Below are 22014 nucleotides of genomic sequence, written 5' to 3'. Positions count from 1 at the left end.
ATTATTATATTGTATATTATAATCAGACTGCAGAATTTGTTTCCATTATTACCATCTTCAATGAATTGAGAAAAATCTAACACTATTGTTCAATTTATCTGCTGTAGCTACCGTTTTGTATACGACTTGCAGACATTTCTCATAAATGCATAAAATTCACTGTCTAATTATAATTGCTGGACCGTTGATCCTTATGCATTTATGGAACGTGCAAATTTCCTCTAATACAGTTGACTCGTCCGAACATTTATTTTTACTGTACCGTATCGACTAACTTATTTACATTGTAATCACGTTTCGAATGTTCCAAATTAGAATTGGGTCGTTCAGTTTTCTTGTCACCTTGGCCTAAATAGAAGCGTCCCCTTCACGGCAGTGTTCCCCTGCAAATGCAGCGGCAACCTCGGCGCAAGGCAGCGTTTAGCCTGCAGCTGCGAAACGCGCCTATCAATTTGCATCTACCGCGCAGCTATCCTGCTAAGGCTAGTTTTCTAACGTTGCCAGGAGGCCAGAAAAAGCGCAGGAAGCGAAGCGAGAGATAAACGAGTTTTTCGTTTGTCAGAGTTCTTGGCAGCGGGGGCAATTCTCGGCGATCCGTGCCGGCACGTCGTGGTCAAACTTTTTTCTCTCTCATTACCCGAAGATGAACGTGCGGTGATGTTGAAGTCACCATCTCGTTAAACTTCCAAGTCTTTGCCTTAGGACGCTCGAAAATTTCTAAAGACTCAGGATGGGGAAGAAATAGCGGGACACTTTGGACCCTGTCCAAATAACAGGAGAGGGAACGGTGGAGACCGAGTGCTGGACAGAGAGAATAAGTGAGTAAGGTCGTGAAGGAGGCATCAAAGAATTTTAGTAAAGCGACAGAAATTTCATTTATCCTCCCTCCCGCCGTTCTCCCCGCGCACGGTTTCAACCGTTTGCTTCGTCGGATATTGATTTAACGTCGAAATCCCGGCCTTCGACACAACATGCTGCTCGAGCTCCCCCGAACATTTTGCGGTCAGGTGAGAGGTATCAGAGTTTCGTAACTCCTTATGGAATTTGCAATGCTGATTTCTGTCGGAGTCTTAAGTTATACGAAAATTTTCAAGGAGCTGTCCTTCATCCGACGGCTGTAATGCTATTATAGTTTTGCGCGCGAACCGACCACCTTTACAACTTCCAGCACTTCATCATTGCTATGTGAATTAGAATTGCAGACGCTAGCCAGTCGAATTGCTGTGCCGAATTTTCGAGTGCCTCCGAGCAGTTCATCTCACACAGTTCGGATCGTAATGTTGTTCAAACGTTGTTCGATTTTAATAGATTTCTTCCCTTCGAATACTGCGTTGGATTTTATACAGGGTGTCCCATAAGTATATTAACAGCCGAAACGAGGTGATTCCTGGAGTCATTAGAAGTAACTTTTTCCTTAGCGAAAATGCAATCCGCGACTTTGTTTGCGAGTTATTGACGAAAAACAGTGACCAATGAGAGGCGAGATCAGCTGGTGCGAGACAGCCGAGCCAATGAGAGGAACTGGGCATCGATCGCTCGTTGGCTCGGTTGACTTGCGCCAGTCGCACTCGCCTCTCATTGGTCACTGTTTTTCGTTAATAATTCGCAAACGAAGCCGCGCATTGCATTTTCGCTAAGGAAAAAGTTACTTCAAATGATCTCAGGAGTCACTCCTTTTCGAATGTTAAAATCATTATGGGACACCCTGTATAGGAAACGTTTTCTGAAGGAGAGACTGCGGATTAGGGTGGTCCTTATTCAAAGACTTTTGATTTCTTCTGGTCTTACCTCCCTAAATTGTGATACTTCGTGAGAAAACCATGTCTGCAGTAGTAGAAAAAAAAATGAAAATGTATTGCATGTAACGTGAGAAACAAGTTACGCAGGGCTTTTCTTCTTCCTGTAATAATTTCAGTAGATCGAAGGTAATACTTCAGCCCTCTCGAATTCTATCTCATATTATAATATATATATAATAATGTATAATATATATATAATAATTATCTAATATTATATAATATTAATAACATAATAATAATAATATTATCTTATAATAATATAATAATAATATTATCTGTTAATATCTCTACTATTTCAAACTGCAAGTACTCATTTTTGTCATAAATGCGTAAAATGTTCCAATAACAAATATGAACATAAACTACACGTAGACTATCGTTAATGCGAATTTCTACGCTAAACAAGAATTGTCTGCATTTATTGCAAACAAGCAGGAGTTATTCAGGAATCTCATTATTCGTTAATAATTTTCACCAGCTGTAAATGACACCTACATCGTTTACATGACACCTACTCAATTTTCTCATAAATGCATAAAACCCGCAGCCTAATCATTACCGGCGAGGACATTGGGATATCATCGAATAATTAACGAGGATTGAAATCTTCGCGCAGAGTTGCTTTAATTTGAAATTTATCTGGAACGCGGGGGAACACATTGCGCGGTTATTTAGCATCGGCATGTGCTGCCGATTGGAGAATTCATTACATACGGTAATCCGCACCGTTCATTAACGTGTCAGCTTCTGTAGAGCTATTCTGAGCTTATTTAGCGCCGTTTGCTGTCTCCGTTCGAGAGCCTCCGTGGACGCATTGTCGCTCCCGTTCGGAAGAATTTTGAATTAATTCGTACGCGCGACGCGCAGAATCGCGCAATACGGCTATTCACTGGTTTCGCCTGAGCTCGCGATGAATGTCGTTCTGTTTGCTCAGTGTCCTGGGTGCGGAATGTTCGGCGAGAATACAATTTGCAGAGCGCAACCCCTTAGGTGATTAGCCGTAATTGTGGCCGCCGCGTAGCGTCAGCCGTCCCGCGGTAAGAATGAAAAGTCGTAACGACATGCTAAATTATGCGGCGAACGTAAAATACACCGGCAACGGATTTAAGCCGGGCTTTCGAATGGTTTCCGCGGGCTCATTGAAAGGGGTGAAAGCAAACGATAAGATCCAATTATCGAGAAACAGTTTAGCCCGTGGTCAGACGAAAGGATAAGCCGGCGACCAGACCCTGCGTACTTTTCTTGGGAATGGATCGGGATTCGGAAAATATCCGTGGCCGGCAGCCTGAAGTAAGATGAAGCACCGATTGTTAACTTCACGATATATGGAGACGGGTCTACGGACGGAGTCACCGTAAAGTGGGTGTAATGGGAACGGAAGTGGAATGGAAGATAGCGGACAACACGGTTAGGGTAGAAACGGTGGGATTCGGCCTGCCGGTAATAAAGTCATTTGGTCGGTGATAAATAGACTGTGGATTTTATACATTTCCGAGGAAGTAAAGGGGGCGAGACGTAAGGCTGTGACAATATGAGAAGATTTTAAGGATTCCGTTACGTCCTTTAGAATGTAAATCGGAAAGTACGATAACGCCTTTTCAAACGGAATAACGTTTTTAAGATTGCTTCAAAGAACTTGAATATTTTTGAGACGTTAGGCCGACTAGTTTTCTACGAAATGAGCATACAAAAAGTTTTTCAGATTTCAATTTATTGAAATGATAAAATTAAAAATGATGTTTCTTTAACTTTTTTATTTGAGCCCATAACGAACATTTAAAAAATGTATTTTGTGGATCATGGTAACTTATATGCATACTGAAAATTCTTCATGAATTTCAAGCAAAAACACGTAAGTTTTACATCTTTCAGTGGTTGTGACTTGACTATACGTTAACCGATTTCGATAAAAATTTCAGAATGCATATAAGTTACCGTGATTTTCAAAATACATACATTTTCGTTTTCATCCTACGACAATTTTAATAAAATGATAAATATATTTTAATAAATTTAAATATTCTTCGAATGCATCTAATATAATATATTTTATCCACTGGTGTCTGATATAAATGCACAAAATCTGCTTATAACGTGATAAAACACCGAATTTGTATTTTAAAATCGGATTTTATTTTATCGAGTGAGTCGTAAGAGTGTATTTTATGTCGAAACGATTGAAAAATCAACATGACAGTTTTCCGGCGTATTCGAGCTACTAACATTTTCATGATACTGTTAATTTCCATGTACGGATTCGCTGCATCATAGGATTGCAGTCACTATACACAAGGCAGAGCTTAGGGTCAATTTAAATCTTACACTATTGCGGATACTGAACCAGCCGTAAACTAAACGCTAAGCCGAGCTTAAGTTTTGTCCAACCACTCTGTAATCTGCTTTAGTAGACAATGGCCGAGTTCAATCATTCGTGTGATAGTGCTTTACAAAGACGAAAATAATACCGATTATTTAATATGTCCATTGACGCTGTCGTTATTATTGGACCGAAGGATATCGGGTTAAGTTACAATGAACATTATATCTCAATGGGAGCATCTCCAGCAACTACACTGAATTTCCACTAAAGTGCTAATAATATTAATTGTTTCTACGACAAACGTGTCGGTCTACTAATTATACATGCAACAATTTCAATTAACATTCTACTTTGAAATTCATGATTAAAATATTATATTTCAATCATGGGTTTGAAAAATACTATCTAGAGTCAGTGTTGCTTTTGTATGTAAAATGTGCTTTTTGCAGACTGCTTTCGCAAAAGAGCATGTAAAATGTTAATTACAATTGTTACTTGGTTAATTACTAGACCGTAAGTTTTATGCATTTTTAGCATAAAGATGTGTGAAGAATATACAAAACAGCGAAAATATCAAAAGAATTTAAAAATATTGTTACGTTATTTGCAACCCTTTGGACCCATTAAGGGAACAGTGAAACTTTTATTTAACCTCTGCCCTGAAGCAATTAACGCAGAAAACGTTTACTTTGCATAAAAATCTGCAGTTTAACCATTACATTCTCCCAGTGGTTTTTTCAGTCAGAAAAACATTAATTATTCTTCTATTTACAAAGCATCTTTATGCTTTGCATTACTTAATAAATGTAAATTTTTTAAGAGACACTGTGATCATAAAATCGTCTGCATTAGTTGACGAAACTATAAAATTATATTTCTCTGAACGCAGAAGTTTTTATAACTTCATTCGGAGAAGTAATAAACAATCCTTCGGTTTCGTTACGAATGAAAAAGAACCGAAACAAACCGATTAGTTAAGAACTCATAAATCACCGTGACAACAAAATTCGTGGCTCGATTGTACGCCACTTCAAAATATAATTGTAATGTCGCTCCGCTAAAATGTCAACTTGCTGGCAATTTCGAGTTACATAAAACCCGTCACCTTCGTTTCTGATCTATCCACGCGAGACCTGTCATTCTGATTGACGCGTACACGAATCGCCGATTGAAAAAGAATCACGAAAATCTGGAAACATGAGCTAGGCGCTAAAGGATAAAATATGTCGGTTATTTCAGCCGTGGAGAGACAGTTTCGTGTAATTGGTTCCCGTGATTGATGCGACGTCCGAAATCCGTGGAAATGCGAATCATAAATCGCCGTGGAATTCGCTAAATGATTACAAGGTAATTTTCGAAGCTGAATGATATCTGAGCCGGAAACCACGAGCCGGCCGATTTTTCCTAGTTATTAACGGGAGAGCCTCAAGTAAACCGTTAACATATGGATGATTGACGCCAATTTTTTGATAAATTCTATAGGTATTCTTCGACATTTAGTCTAGCAATGTAATCTAGCATTTTTCTCTTTTGATCTGAAACAAAAAATAAATCGTAGTTTTTAACCTAAATTTTATTTTAAATGATGCAAAAAGACTGATAATACGCGGCTCTGAAAATTAATTACAATAAAAGTTTTACACAAAAATCACTCCTTTGTTCCCAGAAATTTTTTCATAACTTCATCCAGTTTCTTTTTACTGAAAGGACTATTTTTGAAAAATAAATCTTAAAGAAGATTTGTGTAATTTAAGATTAGTGTATAATACTGTATGTGCACTTACAATGCATAAAGAAACAGTACTTATAAAATTAATTCCAATATTACTTTATTTTGTAACATTGTCCCATTCGATGCAACCAATTCAGGAATATGGCAAAATGCACTTCTAAAACAAATTTAAAGCAAAGCCAATAAACGTAGGAGAAACTTGTCGACACTGTGCGTTCTTATGGTAAAAGAACTGATCTTTAAAATGTTTCGAACTAGAAGTCGATAGATCGTTTAGTTTTCTTGTTATCGTGTCCTGAACAAAGCTGTCCCATTCGTGCTAATGCCCGCCTACGTTGTAACGATAAAATTGCCGAAAATCATCCTTATTTTAACGTTTTACTCGAGGCACTACCCTTAACGACCGTCCGAGATTTTCTTTCCTGTTCGCCGCCGCAGCGCCCCGGCTCAAGCAAATACAGAGTTGCCGAGCTTATTGCATTTTATTAATTGCCTCGACCCAGTTAGTAATCCCGACCGGGCTCAATAAATAAGATAACGGGAAGGGAAGACGAGGGTCGTATTCGTCGTCGCGCGAAATTTCTCTTTCCAGAAATGGCGAGCTGCTCCTATCGTGAACGAACTGCCATTCTTTTTCGTTCTTCTCACTTTCTTTTCGGTGACACCGGCGGCGAAGTTGAAAGGAAAAAATGACCACGAAAGTTCACGATGCATTCTGTCAATTAACGTTAACGGAGTACACCGGCGTTACAAAAACGCCACCCCTTCGCCCGTTCTGAATGAAATTTTAAATGGAATTTATGTGAAAATATGGGAGATAGTCATTTAGAAAGTTTCCACGTTGATCACTGGCATGTTAACATTTTCATGGAAAATGTGTGCCGCAGTTCGTCTTGCACACAGCGACACACAATGATCCCTGCTTTAGTTATTCATTAAGCAACGCGACGCGTTAATGAAAACTCTACTGTGGACGTGGAAATACGGTACAGTCAGTTGCAAAAGTCGGCTTATATTTTAGTGAATGCTAGAGATGAAATACTTCTATTATATTCTTTTTATTATTTTTTGCTTATTTCAACGTGGTCGCATTCACTGTGCAGTCATTAACAACTGCGACTAGTGATTAACTTTTTAATCAAGCACTTTTTACATTTTTTACGCTGAAGGTAGAAATGTAAATTTATAATATGTATATTCTTTTTTCATGATCACACGTTTTGCATTTATTTATAAGAACTTTGAGAATTATTTGTTATTAGAATTTATTTCTTGGGAAATTAGTATATAGCCGTTATAATTACTATAATTAATGTCCTCGCTCTATAATCAAATTCTAATCGTTTTTGTGTATACACGGCAGTGTGTAAGGTAATAAATTCTTCTTCGGTGATGATTCCTGGAAATTCGCGCTTTGAGAAACGCTAGATTACGTTTTGAAGCAGATTACTTTCAGCGATATAATTAAAAGTTGTTAAATTAAAGTCTCAAGAGTATCGCTTCTCATTTCTCATTTCTCTGTTCGAATGTTCGTTCCCTTTTGACCTTTCTTTTTTTGTCTGCCGAGACGAGTTCTCGCGATCTGGAATCTAAGATGACGCCATTTGGGTAATCGTTCGATGCGAGAAAGGCGATTGTAATCGGAGAAAGAATGCCATTCAACGTTGCTCCGAGAACCTATTGCTTTACGTGATACGTTTAACAATTCGAGGAGAAGACGAAACGAAATCGAGAGACACTCGAGTGGTGCCTCAACGAAGATAGCGAGAATAGGAAATGCTGGATGCCCGAGTGACGGTGTGGAGCATGAATATTACCTGGAGAGCTCCAAGATTTTCAGCTTAGACAGCTTTCACTGAACACATATTGTCATGGGCTATACTGTCGAGCCCTGCGGAGGTCCCTGCGAATTTCAGAAATAGACAGAGGCCATTGTCGTTCACCCTGTGCTATTCAATTTCTTTGAAATATACTGTACAATCTGTACACGACAGTCTTTATACCTGCAATTTATGTTCGTGCAATTTTATGCAATTTCTCATATTCATACACCGTTTTGCAAAAATTCCGGTGGCCCACAAAAGTGTTCGTACACCTTTCAAAACGCAATAAATTTTTCAAAACTGAACTAAATGACTTGCATTTTTTTAGATGATAGAAAGACTAGTCTATTAGATGATGGCTAAAAAGCTTATTTTTAATTATGCTATTACTTGGAATGAGAAGAAAAAAGTCAAGAATCCTTGTTTTTTCGCTTTTCTATCTGAGCCTGTAACGAAAATTTTAAAAAATGCCTTCTGTTGATCTCGGTAACTTAAATGCGTGTTGAAAATTTGATTGAAATCGGTTAACAGACGTTGAAGGGTTTTGAAAACTGCGGATTTCTTACAGTTTTTGATCAAAATCGCGATAAAACTGCGATTTCTGCGATCTTTAATTTGTTGTAACTCATAACAATGTGAACCGATTCCGATAAAATTTTCAACATGCATATAAGTTACTAATTAAGCGCTCGAAAATACTTCAACTTCAAAATCGAGACATTTTTTCTAAACTAATAGCATTTCCATTTTCTGTTTTTTAATCATGGACCGGACGCAAAACCCTCAAGAGACCTGTAAAAATTCGAGAACAAAATCACGCTGCTGTGACTGTTAAGTCACTAATTGACACCACATAACGTTTCGCTAAAAAATGAAGAAGCGTGAATTATAAAACAATTGGCTGAGGTGTCAAACACCCACACGACCGTTCCAGAGTTAAAGTCGATGGTGACAATTTTTGTTTTCCATAAAGATCCGCAGCCTAATTGTTAAAGAAAATGTAAATATTTTCCCCTGTGATGGGGCGAAATATTTTTGAATATTTTTCAACGATTTAAGTCTGAAAAATAGAAATCGCAAATTTGCGAGATATGAAAAATTACACTAATAATTTGGTTCAATAATTCAATTAACGAAGTCATCGTTTTTTATGTTACAGGACGAGAAGAACCAACTGCTCATCACGAACCTTTGGCTGAAATTGGTAAGTTTTTGTACGTTCAATGATACAAGACCTCATGTATTCGACGAAACGTTTTCAGAAATTCAAAAGCATTTTTTAAGCACGAGTTTACAGTTTTTCGCACTGATCCGTTGCAGGAATGCTATGTATAAACAATAAATATGGAATCGTAGGAGTACACGTTCCACAGAATTCGTCGTGCATGAATTTATCGTTCCAGTCAAAATGATAAAAGAAATGAAATTTATTAAAAATTGTTGAAATTTCAGGGGCCAAATACTCATACTCGACGTTAATAAAATAATCGTACAGGAATTTTTTCATAACAATTTCCGAATACTTCGAACGCCGAGAGTCATAATTTGCTGGGCCATAAATGGGCGCTCTTTTTAAATAATTGATGTAATCAAACTTGAGAAATTCGAAATATTGGGATTTCATGTAATTAAAAATCGTGGTTAACGTGATTGAATTTGTATGAAAAACCAAGAAAAACAAAGCGCATAATAATACTCACTTATATTTTTGTATTCGTTCGATTTATTTCGATCGACCTACAAATTTTCGAAACATCTTAAAATTTACAAAACATATTTCAGTTTCCACTAAGATTGCAATTTAAACGGCAACTTGCTATGCACGACGAGCGTACTCGTCGTAACTCAAATCATTGTCATTTCTTCGTGACGAGTGTACTCATCAAAAACAGCTAACTGGTCATGGAATCGTCGAACAACTCATAAATACGAAATAATCGCCGATTAAAGAAGGGTGCGTTCGGCAAGCATAATTTATTCACAGGTTTTCCTTGAATTCGAGCACCGTGGGTTCCATTGGCCTTCTGGTCGAACCCGGACCATCGTGTTTTTCATGCAAATGCTCGAAGTTCCGTGAAAGAAGCATTACGCGGCGGGAACTATTTCCAACTTCGAATCGTGGTCATAACAGATTCTTATCAACTGGAACTATTAATAGAGTCACGGCAACAGGTACACCCCCGACAGAGCGGCTGAAGTGGCGCGCCCTTATTAGGGCAGACTGCCGTAATATTTCCTTTCCGGAGGTTTCGAACCGCGCTTTAAAACGCTTGTCGTTGCTCATTTCCAACGGCTTATGCCTCGTCAATCCTCGCCCTCATTCAGAACCTCTGCTGAGCCGTATAGCAAGAACGGCTTTGCAATGACCCAAATTCGCAGTTAACGATTCCCCGATGATGTTTTGCCCGATTGACAAATCGACCAACTGCCCCCTTGTGCCCCTCCACCGACGACCCCTGTCAACAATTACAACGGAACAGATGCGGCATCGCGTATCAGTTAATCACGCGCTCTTGATTGCCATTTAGCGATCTAGAAATTAATATTTCAGGGACGATCTGCTACGTCAACGATGCGGCCGAATTTGTCTGTCATCGACACTCAATTAGGGGAACAATGAGTCAGGAAAATATTATTGATACCGGTGGTCTCTCGAAAACATTTTCTCGACAGATCGCAAGATTTCGACTTTACTGAAACTTGGTAATCAGCAGTCGGTGAGGTTGTTCACGAATTTGTTTTTTACTGGAAGTATAAAATTCAGAGTGCTGGATCAACGGCAGTAATACTCGAATGACTGATTTGTTTAAACAAAAACATAATTGTCAAGAGAGGTTTCCCGCTATACAATTAGTTTTGAAAAAGTATTTTCTAAATTCTGTATCTCGAGAAGATAAAATTATTTGTGGTCTCTCTCGGTTCTAACGATGGATTTCAGTAAGGATGGAGAAAAAAGTGTAACATACCATTTGAATCGAGGATAATGAATCTTCCATAAAACTCAGTTTCATATCCATGAAACGCAACGGATCGTATAAAATGGAAACGCTGTTAGTCAGAAGAACTATTTCGATTTATAGTTAACATGGCTTCGAGGATCTCAAAATTTAGTTTAGTCAAAATTTAGTTAAGAATTAAAATTTGACGCCTTTTGCCCTCTTCGGTAAAAAATAATGTCAAATTAAAATCTGAAAAAGTGCCTTCTGATCCCCTCGGTAAAAATGCTGTTAACGTAAGAGTAACATTAAACTCTCGTTGCGGTAATTTTCAGTGTCATAATTTCGTCGAGCAGCGCGGTTTAGGTCGGCCAAGGTGCAAAGGGAAGCATAATGCAACGAGTTTAGGAATTCGTCGTTCCTCAGATGCTGGTTCACTGCGGAATTTCGTAGTTTTATGGCGTCGCGCTAGATAATAGAGGGTAAACTCGACTATTTTTATCGCGGTGGTTGCAAAAGCATGCAAATCTTTCATACGCCGTCGAAAAGTTTTTGTTCCCCACTTTTTAACCTTCTTCCCGTACCCTCGCACGTCAAGTGCATGTACTACGCCAACAGAACGCGCAGCTGCACTTGACTTGCAGCGCTGATATCTTTTTGAATATAAGTCTCGGATGTATTCAACGACTCCGAAGTAAGATTCGGAGATATTCGAGATATATTCGACGTTGGCACGTATCGAAACCACGTCCTACATTTCCCAACGACGCGACGCCGCGACGTTACTATCAAACACACTTGCTCCGGTAAAGAAACGCAGACCGGAAGAATACATTCTCTCCACGTAACAGGTGTGCCGTGCCATCGGCAGGACAATAATTCTGTACGTTCGAACAATTTAACCCTTTGCGGACGAGAATTTTCAGAGTGCTGAGGATATTTTCCTGAAAGAATTGGATTACATGTCAAAAAGACGAACAATGAGAAAAAAGAACAACACGTGTTAATTTCGTGTTGTTCACGTGATCAAATTCGCATCCAATAGTCATAAACATGTCGCTCTTTACTTATATCTTTTAATCACTTACATCACTTTAATCACTTAACATCAAATTCTGAGCCAGCAATTTCTGCAATAAGGTTTACATTTCTGATGTTAATATGTCGACATTCGTCCTCAAAGGGTTAATCCTTGGACGTACAGTCGCTTACTAAAGCATTCAACCATCACTTCAAGTCGAATAATATTCTTGAAATTGGACCAAATGACTTGAATTTTTCTTTAGATGGTATTGGAACTAGTTTATTAAAAACGATGTCTGAAGAAATTTGTGCAAAAATTGCAATTTGTTTTCATGACTTTCGACCAATAATTCTGTGAAGTTTGAAGATTTTTCATCTCAGTTTAAATGATTTACATGCAGTATAAATAAACTAACTATTTCTGATGACACTAGTAGCTTCGAAGAAATTCAATCATCGTACTCTGTTGAAATTAATCATCAGATATATCTTTTGTAATATTCTGATAAATGATATTCTATTAATACAACATTTATCTGATCCAAAAGTTTCACCGACGTTTGCTGGATCTGTAACACCAACCACCGTACAGTAATTTTCATTTGGATTTCGAGATGCAGAACGTGAAGATGCATACTGCATCTCTAGAGCCTGGCGCTGTAGCGTGTGAGAAATACATGTTACGCGAATATGTACTCTGTGTCCCGTAATTTGCATACATGCGCTATATTTCACGTGAGCGAGTTGGATGTTGATTAGTTATTAAATACTCGTATACACATTACAACACGTCTCTTGTCATTGCAGAGCATGCCGACGGTATGATAATATAAATATAAAAACTTTAATCTGCATCCTGAATTTCGTAGTTTATTTTATAATCTCGCACAAAAAATTATGAAACTTCGTATACACGTTACGAAATTACGCAGATGCTAACCGGATGAATACGGTTAGAGACTGTAAAATATTTTCATGCAATTAACATTTGCTGTAATATGGTAAATCGCGTTGAATTGGCACTTTGTAATTTCTCTCCATATTTTCGCGTTTAGAAAATATGCTATGTACTTCCAAAATATTTAGTTATCCTTATTTTGGACTTCAAGTTACATTTTAGTTTAGCTTCAATTATCTTCAGACGCAAATATGTTCACATAAATTAATTGTATATGTGTAGAAGAATATAATATGAATTGTATAGAATTAAAAGATTACAAAGCTTTTTTCCATAGTTCTTTTCACATAATGTTTTTGTATAGTACCAAAAGTAATAGTAATAAATCCTTTTATTAATATATGTTTGATAGGTTTTTTAGTATGTTTTATAGTACGAGTCCTAAAAATAAAACACATCCTTCACAGATACATATGACAAAAATTGATTTCCCACGTTATTCCGACAGAAGATATTTGTTCACGATTTGTTGGATATTTCGGAATAAGTCACATACTTTCTATGTTCCGAAAAGACGCAAGAAAGTCGAGTTGCCATCGTTACAGTTGTAAATCACGTGGAACGGAAAAACAAATACGTGTGTACACACGTACACTACGTCAGCTTGCCGTTTCCTCAGAACTTTACTACGTGCTAAGGATAGAAATCACAACGGGCATGTGAACGAAAATATTCAAGCCGGTAGCAAAGGTGTTCATGTGCAGTACACTTGAACGAACGGCACACATCTGTAACTGCAATGTTCGCTACGTGTCCAATAAATCTTGCATTTTACAGACTATTCGGCGAAAAAATGCTTTTCACCGACTTCTTTCTAGCGCCTTGCGCCTTCAATCCTCGTTGAACTGTATTATTTGCAATTTCATTATCATTAGCTTCCAAATTTTCTCAAATCATTCGTTTCTTCATCGGAACAATTCGCATAAAAATCGACTTCTATTTTTATAATAACCTAATAAAATTAAAAACAAAGTTAACGAAGTAGGACCGCTTTGAAGGACCAAAAGGGTTCTCTTAATGATCCTGGCTAGACAGACTAGTAGACTACGGATTTTTATGCAAAATAAGAATCGTCTGCATCAGTTGCAAAAAATAGAAATTGAATAAAAAGTTTATTCACTCTTTAATCGTTTGAGTAAATTCAAAATAATAGTCATTTTTAATCTCTTTTAATCTTTCTACTATTTTAAATTGCAACTACCCAATTTTGCCATAAATGCATAAAATCCATAGGTATGATATTTATTACATGCGTACGTCATCACTACACTGAACTTGAAATAGGCGTGTTTCGGATTTTATACCCCAATTAGAATTAATTCAAAAATTTCCTTGATTCAAAATCAAATTATACTTGGCTCCTATATCTTGCAATCGATGCAGAAAATTTTTATTTCTAATTATTAGCAACTTCGTGATCATTAGTTTCCAAGGTTCTCTAAAACGATCACTTCGTTAGAATGTTCGCAGACAAATAACGAGAATGTTAAAAGGCAGTTCATCGGCGAGAATAATTCGCATAATTCGATTAACGATCAAAGTTGCCCCATGCTTCAAACGGCATCAAATTTATTGGGCCTTGCCACCGAGATGCTCATCTTGTATCTTCGATTGTAATTGGTATGTTAATATTACGTCCGCTGCTTCAACGTCAATCGCAAGGATCCGTTATTGGCTTTGAAGCGTTCGTTTGATCATTTCGAGAACTCTCCGGTCTGTCTGTTGACTGTCAACGCGAATCCGTCTAATTTATCGGTGTCAAACTACCTTCTACTCGCGTGTTACGTTTAATGCTCTTCATTGCTGCACGCGTTCTGCGAGCACAGAATCAAATTTTGGCTGAAGAGGCTGCTGCTGCGAATCACGTTCGGATTCATCCGTTTACTACGACGGACTAAATGTACGGAATTTTACTACAAACTTGCTTCTGGTTCTTCCTTAATTGGTACTTAATTCGTCGGAAGGTAAAAAGGAAACATCTGGTCTCCAAGCAGAGCAAGGAAAACATGAAAGAAGACCGTCCTTCCTCGGGAAAAGCAACAAGAGTTGTCAAAAGGAAGTCGCCGGCGACGCCGAATGTATTTTCTGTGCACAGCTGTTCCTTGAATTCACAGAAGGTCGGATTTGGTTTTTAGAACGTCAAGTATGCGTTCACGTACATGTGCTGCAGTTGTTGACGGGGGCAAAGAGGTCGCTTGTCTCTGAGCAAATAGCGACACCTCATCTTACATCGTGCCTTCGAACACCATTCTGGCATACAATGTTATTTTCTTGTACTCTTTGGACCTATTTTAAGCAATTTCTTTTAATAGATCTTGATAAAAAGGTACCTATCTGGTCACGTATGGTACAGTCGGTTAGTATAAATTCATGAAGTTCTATTTTCCTAGAGTCCCCATTAATCATCACGCTATTTTCATTCTTCGTTCTGTGCTGCTTGTTGCGTCCAGAGACAAGGGCCATAAAAAGGTCCCACCATTGGGGAAACCCTCTCAGGCCCCAACAAGGGTCAAGGCAGACACCCCCCTCCAAGGGGTGATTCGTGCCTTGACCAATAATAAACAATCTACCTCCATCCACGGGTGCTCTTCCACGACTTTCCAGCGTTGGAAGAGCATTCTTCCACCAGCGCTCGCAGAGAGTACAACACAAAAAATAAAGTTCTCTAGGACTACTAGAGACCCTTCCACGTCATTAATTTGCCGTAGGAAGCGCGAATCGAGCGTACAATAGTTCGGTCGCGCATGTACGTTAGGCGACTAACCGAACGTACGGACAAAACACTGCTTGCACAGCATTTTTATTGAAGCAGTCTATTTTTGTAACACAAACGATCTGATCTCTTCTTATCTTATTCTCGAGTTCCAATCAAGCAGTTCGCAATTATTTATCTTTGCGCTACATTGACGTTTTAGGATTGTGCCGCCTGTATCAGCGAAAGATAAACTGAACGAAGAACGTGTACATGTGTTTGTGCATTCTCACGAGACTTTGCCGAGTTAATATTGGCCTTTTCCTAGTATTATTTCTAAATACGTCAATAAGAGGTACAAATACAATGAAGTAATTGTTTTCTGAGAGTTTTCATACCGCTCTCTCTCGCTCTCTCCCTCTCTCTCGCTCTTCGCAATCAGACGTGATCGAAGTCGTACGATGTAAAGGAACAAAAGATTTTCAATTGTTTCCTTCAAGTGTATTTCTTTAAGTCCACACCATTTTTTTTTTTTACAAACGTGTCTTACGATTTTATCTTAGCGGAACGCTGCTGTTTTTATTTAATAATTATTGCAAACAGTTATGTGTCTGGCATACAATAGTGTTTGATTTGAATACAATTATCCTATTTACATAAACTGTTTCTTGAAATCTAAAACAATGAAAAAGTGTATAAATGTTTAATGTGTTCCTTATATTATAGGATTTCCTTACCCTTTCCTAACCCTTATCCTATAATATAAGGAACACATTTCCTTATATTGCACACTCGCGCAAAGTATAAATGCATAAAAATCCAAGTCTGCTTAAAATTCTCTCGACTAACACAAGCGTTAACATTAAGCGCTCGGTGCCCTAGAATCATCATGTTCAGGGATCATGAACACTTCAAGGCTTGAATGGAACGAGTTTGCCAGCGACACGAAGTGCTCTATGCATGCTGGATTGCAGCGGACGTTATTGATCCGAAAAAAATCTTTCCCGGTCAAATTAGTTCCGGGTATCTTCGAGCCTACGTACGCAGAATTCGGAATGCAGAACGGGTTTCGATTGGGGCATCAACGAAGTAGTTCCGAGGCGGGCTGAAGTGCAGTCGCTTAACACAGTCGTACCGGGACGTAGTTACGTGAAAGTCCATGATTGCAGAAACGAACTTCTCGGTAGGGTGTAACTTCTTGCCCTCCACTAGAAAAGAGTGGAGCACGACTCGAGTAGGCGGAGTACTCGCATGTCTGTGAGCTTTAACGGCTCTATGGTATTATGAGCGAAGTCAGCGCTAGGTGCACTCTCTTCTCCTCTTTACCATCTCACTATGCCTCCCTCGCTTCGCTTCGCCCTTCAGTTAGCCACCACCGTGTCCCTATTTCCGTTTCTCACCCCAGTTTTGTGCGTTCATCTAAGGAAGATGAATAGGACAAAATGAGAGATGGAGAGAGAAGGAGAGAGAGAGAGAGAAAGAGAGTGAAAGAGAGTGAAAGAGAGACACATGAGGCGAGAGGGAAAGAGAGTGAAAGAGAGAAAGAGAGACACGTGAGGCGAGAGTGAAAGAGAGAAAGAGAGACACGTGAGGCGAGAGTCAAAGAGAGAGAGAGAGAGACACGTGAGGCGAGAGTGAAAGAGAGAAAGAGAGACACATGAGGCGAGAGAGAAAGAGAGTGAGAGAGAGAAAGAGAGACACGTGAGGCGAGAGTGAAAGAGAGAAAGAGAGACACATGAGGCGAGAGAGAAAGAGAGTGAAAGAGAGAAAGAGAGACACATGAGGCAAGAGAGAAAGAGAGTGAGAGAGAGAAAGAGAGACACATGAGGCGAGAGAGAAAGAGAGTGAAAGAGAGAAAGAGAGACACGTGAGGCGAGAGTGAGAGAGAGAAAGAGAGACACGTGAGGCGAGAGTGAGAGAGACAAGAGAGAAAGGGATACATAGATAGAGAAAAAAAGAGTTTAACTAGAGGCGTTCTACCAAATCGCTTCTGCAACGAACGCTCTATTTGTTTGAAAAGTTAACTAGAACTTAAAAGCGTCATTGTTGAATATTCATACTACTGTTCGATAGACTGATGTTTCCAAATAACGTAATGGATTCTAAAATATTTATTCAATATGAATAGAATATATGTTCTTGCTGAGGAACATCCGTATACGAATAAATATTCTTTTTGCTACAGCTGACTGTTACATAACAGAATGTGTGCGAGTGTATTTATAACGATCAATGTTCAAACATACGAGTGAAACCGTTACATCCACCTTTATATGCTCTATCCAATTTTGAATTGTTATTATTCGTGCTACCGTTTCCAGAAGTGGCTATAAAATTGAGGGGTGTTTCGTAATACATACTTTTATATTACTTCGAAATTATTTGGTTAAAAAGTTGATTAAAAAATCGGCATAAAGTAAAAACTAAATGGAACAATGTCCAGCATTCCATCAGCTTCGAAAAAGGAACCTTTATTCTGTAACAATGGTCTTTTTCAACTTTTGAAGCCACGTGTACAGCAGATCCCTTGTATGACAGTGAATAGAAGCACATAGTAAGCACAATCGCCGCATGAAAATTCAACGGATACAGTCTGAAAAATTACCTCGGTAACAAAACCCAACGGATTTCCAACGTAATGACAAAACACATGTAACGTAAGCATAAAGACAATAGCGGAAGCAAGGAAAATTGTAATAATAGTTGCAAAATATTCTATTTAGTTTAATACGACAGAAACGCTTAATATGTCGATTCCGAGTCTTGCCACGTGAAAGAGCAATTTATTTAATAAACCGCAAAATATATTAATGAAAGATACTTTGAAAGTAGGATATATTTTCAAAATTCAAACGATACAGTAATTTCTCCCTAATTCGCGCTCAGATTGCGCACAAGAATGGACAATTTGGGAGAAGGAGATACGATCATTCGAGCCTTGCGTCTCGCTTTTATAGTTATTGACAATCGGTAAAACGAAGTGCAAGGCACAAATAAACGTATCTTCTCATCCCGAATTGCCCATTTTTGTGCGCAATCTGAGCGCGAATTAGTGAGAGATTACTGTAATTCTCGGATCTAAAAACGTGATAAACGGCAACGCAAACGTCTTGATCCGATCTTCTTTGATGACTGAAGATTTTAATGCTATTAAGGTCCTAATCGTGGTCAAATGAAAATTTCCAGAGATGTTAATTATATTCTTAATGGAACCGGTTGAAGGATATGTAAAACTGAAAGGAACTCGGTTACCAGTCCTGTTTTGGTTTCACGTAAAATAAATGAACCCTTATCCTGCCATAAGACAGAGTCTCTTCACTGTCAGAAGAGTGATACAAACGGTAATCGATCATCCGCCCCTACCTCGACTACATGATCCTTCATTTTCAGGTTTATGATTTATTGTTCTTCTTGTGTACCGGAAAAGTCGACTGCTGTTTAATAGAATAAAAATTAAGTGAAATTTGATTCGGTAAATCACGCATACGGACGTTATCGTAACTGTCTTTCACGTTTAAAAAAAAAAAATTAAAATTAGACAGTCAAAAAAACAGTTACACGTTTATAATTTCACAGCGGAAAGTTTACATGAATCAAGTTACAAGTCAATTACAGAAACGAATACTATTAAAACGATTATGAAACTCTATATGCACTTATTAATTACCAGCATCAGTTACCAAATATTGTATTTCTTTTGTATTGATTTTGTGACAGCGAATGTTCTAATGTAAATAGTGTCAAAATATGTATATTACAAAAAGCGAATGTATTTTTAAACACGATGTTAAGGTCCCTTATTAAATCTAGATATTATTTCAGATTAATGATTTTACAAAGGGACCACAATACTTTCGTATTTGTTAAGCATATGATTACTTTTATAATATAATAATAATAATAATAATAATAATAATAATAGTAATAGTAATATAAATTATAAATTATAATAATATAAAATATAATAATATATATAATATAATAATAAACAAAATTTGCGACGATGTGGATATTTTTGATTTCAATTTTTATTGCTCTAGTAATTTACTTACTGAAATTATTATCGACGACCGGCTAATTAAACAATAATTTACAATTAAATTGAATCGATTTTCTGTTGCGACGTTGGCAGAATAATTTTGCACTAATTTTTGACGGATTAATTTCCACGGGCCGATTATTCCCCCATCGTGTCGTATTAGCGATGTATGCACAACGGTCACTGTTCACCAATCCCCATTCCTGACAGGATAAGTCAAGTCACGAGTACCAGAGCGGTCAGAATCCTCACTTGATTAGGTTCGTTAATGTACCTGCCACTGTCTGAATTGAGATCGACTGATAGACCATACCAATCCGAGCCAAAGGCACTTTAACGTCTCAATGTGTGATTGATCCATGCTATGAATTGGAGCCATTTCTATTGAGACCTTGAAATCGCAAAATTATGTCCACGCGAATGGTGTTCCAGGCATTTCGGCCATTATGCGAACCTATCAACAAGTAGTCAACTATTTTACATCGATGTTTCCATTTCCAAAAAAAAGATACATGATTTCCGAAATGAAATATCCGAACAAGCAGTACCATACTTTAAAAAAAAAATATTCCCTCAAAATTGTGAATTTTAAAAAATTTATTCAAGCGTACATTAAATGATAAATAGCGTTGTGCATGCACTTGACAAATATGATAGACGATTCAATGATATTTCAGAAAAAATATTAATAAATCGATAAATGTTTTTGTCATTTCACTAAATACGAAAGAATTCACTGTTTTGGTTATGCGTAAGTTATAAACGTTTATTTAGAATAACAAAATTTGAATACACCATTTAATTACATTCAAACAGTAGAGTTATTGTTAAATATTTTTCGAAAAATTTGACGATGATTAAACCTTTTGTTATAAATTTATTATGCTATACCTTATGACAAAACAAACATAATCCTTTTTATTTTATTATATTTTTTACAAATAAATTTATAAATGACAAGCTCAGTCAGTGTTATATGCATAGTTAATTTCTGTATAGTTAACAAATATATTCTCAACGTGACATATATAAATAACTACAATAATAGGCGTTTAATTTCTTTGATCGAATACTCTTTCTCGAGAATGAGAAAGTGAAATTCCAAAAGCGATTTAGATTATTTAATCTTTTACTTTTTTCTAAAAGCCCTCACTAAATGCACATGAGCTAGAATAAAAAAAAAACACAAGCCTTTGAAAATATTATTTCTTTTTCACTTTATTTTATTCCTCAAAAAATGACGTTTTACTTTGATTAAAATCCAATTTTTATTTCATTCGTTTGACGTGCTTCTTCGTAGTATTTAAATTCGAGAAAGGATGCAAAATTTGTTGGAACCTGATGGCGATGAATTTTCGAAATGGTTGTATGATTTTAACTAATGAGCTTTGTGGTATATTATTATAAATTGAGCGCTTTGGAAGACAATTCACGCAGAAAAGTGATCGAATTTTCGTAATGGTTAACTGGAACTTCGAGTATCGGTGGAATTCTCAAATACAATTAAAAGCGTGCGGCACCGCTTCGCTCCCAGCGCAAAGGGTAATCTCCTTGATTTAAAAGGGACTATAGCTAAAGGGATTATCAGTAAATGAAGATCAAAGATAAGGTCCAAAAAGTTTCATCAGTAGGTTCGCCTTTAAATGAAGATTAAATCCTTCCAAATCTCAGTTCCAACTTCTCCGTGTTTCTTCAAGATTCGAGATCCGCGATTCGTTTATCTGCAATTCCCCGATAAGATTAATCTTATAATTGCCTGTCTCACAGATCCGTTTGTATAATAATGACGATAATTTCTCATCCCTTCTTTCGTCGTAATTCTCTATCGATGGAAACGGTATAAAGTCGAACAGTGACGCTAATTAAATTCCAAGAAGGCATTTCGTTAGAAAGAAGCTTGTAACAGACTTATAATGATTAGGCTGCGAATTTTGTGCGCTTGTGTGCGTACGAAAAATGAGTATAAATGCAAAACAGTAAAGATATTTATAGAATTTACAGACTTATTATTTACAGATTTATATTTCTACCAACTACCAACCAATTAATAAGAAAAATTAATGTGTACATAGGTGTTGTATGTTTCAATTAATGCAGACAGTTTATATTTTGAATAAAAATCCGCAATCTAGTAATCACATTCTCGAATCTTATGGCAAAAAGTTATTGCGTTGAAAATCTTTAATCGTCTTTATATTATTCTTTTGTTAACACATTTTCGATTTTCCGTAATTTCTCTCGATCTCAATTCGCTTCGCTATATTTCTTGCGAATAATGTTAGTAGTTTTCATTCGAGGATGTATTCGGTATTCTTTTCAAAATATTTTCATGTTGTATTTTAAAAAATTATGATTCTGAATATGCTTCGTGTGGAGCCAAGTTGTTCTGTCACGTATTATAAAATAATAGATTTTATAATTAAGTAGGAACAACAAAAAATACAGGCGGGAGAATTGTACTATTCTTTTTAGATTAGGAATTATGCTGGTCCCATAGAGGTCTCATCTATAAGTTCGATATTATATTGATCAGGAGATTTTTAATCCGTTTTAATGATAAAAATAATTGAAGCAATAATTGCCATCACTTATAATAAATGTTACATATGAAAGTAATGTACAAAAAGCAAAATATGTTTGTATGAACAAAGAATTGTATGACGTATCACGAAATGTACATAATATAATTTAA

General features: G+C 37.1%; 1 protein-coding gene across 3 annotated transcripts in view; it reads left to right on the top strand.

The window, feature by feature from the left end:
* Window positions 1-22014, top strand: part of nAChRa7 (nicotinic acetylcholine receptor alpha7 subunit) — a 385318-nt gene that overhangs the window by 265313 nt on the left and 97991 nt on the right. For all 3 annotated transcript variants that reach the window (XM_033468051.2, XM_033468053.2, XM_033468052.2), the window contains one exon: window positions 8834-8878. In XM_033468051.2, coding sequence (XP_033323942.1) covers window positions 8834-8878 — 45 coding nt within the window. The remainder of the gene's footprint in view (window positions 1-8833; window positions 8879-22014) is intronic.

This window comes from Megalopta genalis, chromosome 11 (assembly GCF_051020955.1).
Source record: "Megalopta genalis isolate 19385.01 chromosome 11, iyMegGena1_principal, whole genome shotgun sequence".
NCBI lineage: Eukaryota > Metazoa > Arthropoda > Insecta > Hymenoptera > Halictidae > Megalopta > Megalopta genalis.
Note: the sequence above shows the minus strand (reverse complement) of the source record. Positions and strands in the feature narration are given on the sequence as shown.